Source organism: Sitophilus oryzae, unplaced genomic scaffold, assembly GCF_002938485.1.
Source record: "Sitophilus oryzae breed Bouriz unplaced genomic scaffold, Soryzae_2.0 scaffold_679_pilon_pilon, whole genome shotgun sequence".
NCBI classification, from domain to species: domain Eukaryota; kingdom Metazoa; phylum Arthropoda; class Insecta; order Coleoptera; family Curculionidae; genus Sitophilus; species Sitophilus oryzae.
In genome coordinates, this window is record NW_022147283.1 from 164,951 (window position 1) to 171,118 (window position 6,168).

The 6,168-nt window shown below is 33.5% G+C and overlaps 1 protein-coding gene across 1 annotated transcript; it reads left to right on the plus strand.

Annotated features, from left to right (window-relative positions):
* The first annotated feature begins 480 nt into the window (after positions 1-480).
* Positions 481-4,858, plus strand: LOC115887890 (piggyBac transposable element-derived protein 2-like). Its single transcript, XM_030907413.1, has 3 exons — positions 481-496; positions 1,899-3,488; positions 4,644-4,858. The coding sequence occupies exons 1-3, from the start codon at positions 481-483 to the stop codon at positions 4,856-4,858; spliced, it is 1,821 nt and encodes a 606-aa protein (XP_030763273.1).
* Positions 4,859-6,168: the final 1,310 nt, after the last annotated feature.

Sequence of the window (6,168 nt, forward strand, 5' to 3'; positions counted from 1 at the left end):
TCTAAAGTTTATGAGAGTAAAAATAAAGAATAATTCATAGCTCAGTTTAAAAAAGAGGACATTTTAACGAATTTTAAAAAAAGTAAGAGTACAGAAATTTGTACCCTTGAAAAGAGAACATGTACTCTTAAAAGAGTACGGATGGTAACCCTATACACTGATATCAACACTTGTTCGATTCAAAATAGAGTTAAATCCATACTATAATCATGGGAAAAGCTATAGCATTTTTTATAATAATGGTACATTCCAAGGAATTTGTGTAAAATATGATGATATAAACCAAATTTAACTTGTTAAAATAGAAGGCATCGTATTTAGCTTCAAAGAACTACAAAGCAGTACGAGACAGAGAAATTTACAGTGAAATTAGATCCTTTTTTTATGTTGTTAAAAGAAAAAGTGTAATGCAACAGTAAATAAACATATTTTAGCCTAGAAATTATATTATTTACCAAATTGTTTTTAGATTTTAAAGAAATGGCGAATGCCCCAGGTTTGATACAACAATCAATTAAATTCAAGAATTGTCTCTAAAATTACAATATTGAGCCCAAAATAAATAAAATTATAAAAGAAATCTATGAGAATATAAATCCCGTAACAATGTTTCACACATCCATTAAATACAATAGATATGCATTTCACATACTTAAAAGTATATCATTATTTTAAGTTAACTTGTAAAATAAACATCTGAAACCCGTTTCGAAAACAAATAACTTTGAAAAACGAGCTATTCCAACCGGAATTACTTGTCATCAAACCTCAAAAAGACGTTATCTTGCCATAATTCTGGATTTAACAACCGGTCACGACCGCAAACTGGAGGAATATGTGCACTTGGATGGCGCTCTTTGCACCTAGTGCAGTAGTTTGTAGGACACCATAACAATCAATATTATTGCTACTCGAATATAATGGCGAATTTAACCCATTGCTTTAAAGCAACGGTTCTTGTTAGACTTAATGCAATTGGTAGGATTATTTTTAAACAATTTTATTTATTAGTAGACTTAGACAATAAGTAGAGATGAGCAGAAAATCGCAAACCGCCATTTATTCACAGCGATTGCAAATTCGCAATCGCAACCTGCTTTCCCTTTTCATAGCAAACTGCGACTAGTGATTGAAATATACAGGGTGTCCCAGGCTGAGCATGCATTAGGAGTTTCTAGAGATTTACAACATCTAGCTCGGATATCATAGTTTCACAATGTGATCTATCGATTAAAAATATTTTCAATATGGCGGCACTTCCGGAAATACCGGAAGATGGCCGCAACTTTCTTGTTTTAAATGGGCGCCCCCATTTTTTATTAAATAATTAAATTCTCTATAAAATTTTATGAATTTTGATATTAACCCATTAGTGCATAATGTATCTTTTAATGGACACATGTATATTTGGTTGTCAGCATAATACTATCGATACAAATACGGATATTTTGTGCTTGTTGGGTAGATGGAATCTATAAAAAGTCGTGTTAAGCAGTATGCCATAAACATCCATATGATAAGTGCTGCTTTATTAAAAATGGATCCCGATTTATACACCACACGACACGGCGGGTATGTTTTATGTTTTTTTAATAAATTATATTTCTTATGTTGTTATAAAGTCGAATATAGTATCTTATGTATATTTAGAATAGTTCTACGTTTTCACAGTTATTTATGTTTTTTATAAGTTTATCAAAATCTTATTTTTTTGTGTGATCCATTATAATGGACGCTATGCGTACTGGCACATGTAGCAAAACAAAATAAAAAAATATGTACAGGACAGTTTCTGATAAATAATATTTTATAGACTTTCTCTGCATTAGTTATTAGAAATAATTGAGGACGAGAGTACTGACAACCCACCGTCAGAAATATATATATATTGCCACCAGAGGAGAAGTCGGCTGATACAGAAGGGGATAGCGATGATTCTGACGAAGAAACTGCTAATCCAAATCATCTGTCCAGAGGAATATTACAACAGCCCTGTGAAGTTCGGTTTAATGACTCAGATTTTGATGAAGAAGATGATAACATACCTTTATCAGTTATTAGAAATAATTTAGCATCTACATCTAAAGAATATGTTTTACCAATGACTCCGACTGTCAACACATCAAATCCTAAAAGGCGTAGACAATACAATTGGTCCGAAAATATACCACTGTATAACATAAACCAAATTTGTACTCCCAGAGCGCCCTCTGAAGCGGCGTCTTCTGCCAAAACGCCTCTTGAATTTTTTAATTTGTTTTGGAGTGAAACTATTATTGAACATATAGTGACTCAATCAAATAAATATGCTCAGCAGAAGAATGTCCCTTTAAATATTACCAGAGAAGAATTTTACGTAGTTCTTGGGGCTATGCTGCTATCGGGATACACCAAATGTCCGAACAAGCGCATGTATTGGTCAAGTACTGAAGATGTCCCAAAAATTATTTATAATAGTATCCGACTCAACAGATTTGAAATTATAATACAATATCTCCATTTCAATGATAATTTTTTAAATACCCATACAGATAAATTGTACAAACTACGCCCTATCATAATACACCTGAATGAAAATTTCAGGCAGCATGGTGGCTTGGAAGAACACATTTCGATTGATGAAAGCATGATACCATATTACGGCAAGCATTATGCGAAACAATATATCAAAGGGAAACCAATTAGATTTGGGTATAAAAATTGGGCTCTTTGTACCAGGACAGGATATTGTGTGACATTTGATATATATACCGGCAAATCTGATGCACGTGAAAATAAATTTGGGCTTGGTGGAGATGTCGTTCTAACATTGTTAGAAAATGCAAAAATATGTCCTAATTCAGGGTATAAAATATATTTTGACAATTACTTTACAAGTATTGGATTACTTGATTATCTTGCCAATCGAAATATTTGTGCAATGGGAACAGTTCGGGAAAATAGATTGGAACGCTGCCCCTTTCCCGATAAGAAAGAGTGGAATAAAAAACCAAGAGGGGCTTATAAATTTATGGCTAGCGAATCAGTTCTAATGGTTAAATGGAAAGACAATAAAGTCGTTACAGCAGCATCTAACTTTTCCTCCAACAGTATTGTTAAAACTTCACGATGGTGCAGAATCACCAAATTTAAAAAACAAATTGATCAACCAGAAATAATAGCGAATTATAATATTGGAATGGGAGGAGTTGATAAAATGGACAGTCTAGTGGCTGTCTATAGAACAAGAATTAGGCAACGCAAATGGTACTGGCCAATTTTCGCATATTTAGTTGACGTTTCAGTGTCTAATGCTTGGCTACTCATGAAGAAACACTTACCAAAAGATAAAAACTGTTCAAGTTTACTGGTTTTTCGTAGGTACATTGCAAATTCGTTATTACAAACTTATGGGACACCTTCATCAAGAGGTAGAGTATCTACTACCACGAATGATGTGAGGTTTGACAACACTAACCACATCGTAGTGTATAGTGAAACTCACAGATGTAAACAATGCACAAAAAAAGCCAATTTCATCTGTGAGAAATGTAATGTCGGTCTACATCCCAAAGGTTGTTTCAAAACATATCATATTAAATAAGCCTTGAAATTTATTTTACTATAAACACTTTAAATAAAAACATAAAATAAAAAGATTTTTTACAAAATATGAAGTTTTTTTATATGACTTTTTTACCCAGTTGATAAGAAATGCATGAAGTCCATTATAATGGACAGTCATTTTTCAGAAAAATACATACATTGTTCAATTTCTCTATTTATTTTCACTGTTATATTACATAAACTAATAGATATAATTAATTTTCCAAACTAATTTCAGAAAAAAATAACTTTATGCACTAATGGGTTAAACACTCTATATCTAACATTAACGGTTTTTGAGAAAAAAAAAAATTTAACATTTTTGAACGAAAAAAAACTGCCTGTCAAAAACATGTGTATAGCCTTAACTTCAAATTGAGTGATTACCACAGCCACTGTGACATAAAGAGAAAACATGTGGCCATCCAAGGATATTATAGAGATAAGGTTAGTTCGATTCCTATCTTCCTGCACTGTCAGTTTTTTTACGTTATCTAGGGACCGAGTTGAAGTTGGCGCTAAAGATTGTAGACAGTGACAGTTATATTTGCGTTTGACGGACTAGCGCACAGTGCGGTGGAAGATAAATTTAGCGGGACAAACCATTTAGTTAGAAATAAGCCAAAAAATGTGTACTGATAAGAATGAAGAACATTCCAAATGATATAAAAATGCATGAATATTCTTTGTATTTCGATACATTTTTATCAACCAAATTTGATCGTTTTCTGCTCAGCAAGGCAGAGGTCATACAAAAACAAAATATTTAAAAGTGCTTATTTATTTCAAAGCCAAATTATGTTGAAGATTGCCAAAGGTATGTACTTTTCTACTGTAGGTATATTATTTGTTAAAATCCTTCGTGCCTTTGTTCTGCAGATATCAAACTTTCACTTTTTCAAATATTGATATATTGAATGATGTCGTAGATCTTTTGAGTTACCAATAGTTACCAACACAGGTAGTCACAGTCACAAGGAGTTCAAGCTTAACAGGTGAATGCCCAAAAGTTTCATTTCAATCGGATAGTATAAAAACGAAACAAAGACTCGTTAAAGGGTTAATTGAAGAGTATTCAAACGAAGCATTGGGTTTTGTAAGTATTATGAGCCTTAGGGCTAGTGAGAATAAGGATGCTGCTGCCTTAACTCCATCGAAAGGCACTGAGTTTAAAAAATTAATAGCTGCCCATACACGGAAAGGCCAGGCCTTCGGACTTGGCCTTGAGGCCGGGGCTTTCAGTTCGGCAATTTTCCTCAAGACAAAAACATAAAATGATGTTCTAGTTAAATAAAGCATTCTGATAATTTATAATAAAACTAAATGATTATTACTAGTTTTAATAAAAGTTTAAAAAATTGTCTTAGATACTTACTATATATGAATTTACAAGTACCAAGTGTTAAAATTAAAATATCTATCTTTTTCAAAATAAAATATAATTTTTTAAAATAACATATACAGGGTGTCACAAGATTACAAAGTAATTAAAAAATAACTGTTAAAGAGTTTTTTGTAAGTATTTCACCTGAACGAGTGGCGAATGATAATAATTTCCTATTTAATGTGTGTTTTTCGGATGAGTGTACTTTCTTTTTCAACGGTGTAGTTAAACGGCACAACTGTCGGTACTGGGCTCAGGACAACCCCAGGATTTTTCACGAGGTGCAGACCCAAAACTCTTAGAAATTAAACGTGTGGGTTGGTATTTTTGGAAATTCTATTGTGGGTCCTTTTCTTCTTCCTGGAATCTAACAGGTGATATGTACAGCTGGATCAAAAAAAATGAATACGACTCTTTACACATTCTTTTCGAATATTTGAGCAGTATATACTGATGTGTCAAGTATTTTAACATGTTAAGGTTATTGTGATATTGTATAAAACAACTTTGCTTTTGATAAAGTGGCAAATACATTTTTCAGAACGTCAGCATGACATGAGTAGAGAAATGGGGGACAGGTATCATAAAATATACTGCCCGAAATAATAAAAATATGATTTAAATCGTATTCAATTTTATTAGAACCAGCTGTACTTGGATTTACTGGAAAATACCATCGACCCAGCCCTAGAATTTAGAATTTAGAATGAGTGGGAGGGGGGTTAATCACTTCGACCTTACAGATCCATTGTCCCCCTTTCTTGAATCATAACTCATCATACAGTCCCAGGGCTTTGACAAAAGCCAGTATCTGGGACGGTTTTATAGAGGGTAGTTCTCCATCTCCAATATCAGTCGTACCAAAATTCATGGCACGAATGGTTGTCGTCTCGGCGCACTCAGTGATGAGGTGTACTGGTGTTTCACCATCTTCCCCACAGAATCCGCATTCGCCGTTTCTTCTTAGTTTCAATCTACTGAGGTGTTCATTGAGGAGACAGTGTCCTGTTAAAAACCCCGTGACAATCCGAAGATTGTTCTTACTCAGACCTAGGAAGATCTGTGATTTTTATTGATCATAAGCCCTCAGAAACTTCTTCGAGTGTCCTAGACCATTGCAAGATTTCCATTCCAGGTTGCGGATGGAATCTTCCAAGTTCTTGAGTTCCTCCTTGAGTTGGTTACCACTTGGAAAGCAG

Excerpts from the sequence above, each read along its gene's own strand:
- LOC115887890 (XM_030907413.1), top strand. Across the intron at positions 3,489-4,643 it reads GTATAGTGAAACTCACAGAT|GGTTAATTGAAGAGTATTCA; the intron begins GTAAACAATGCA and ends GACTCGTTAAAG.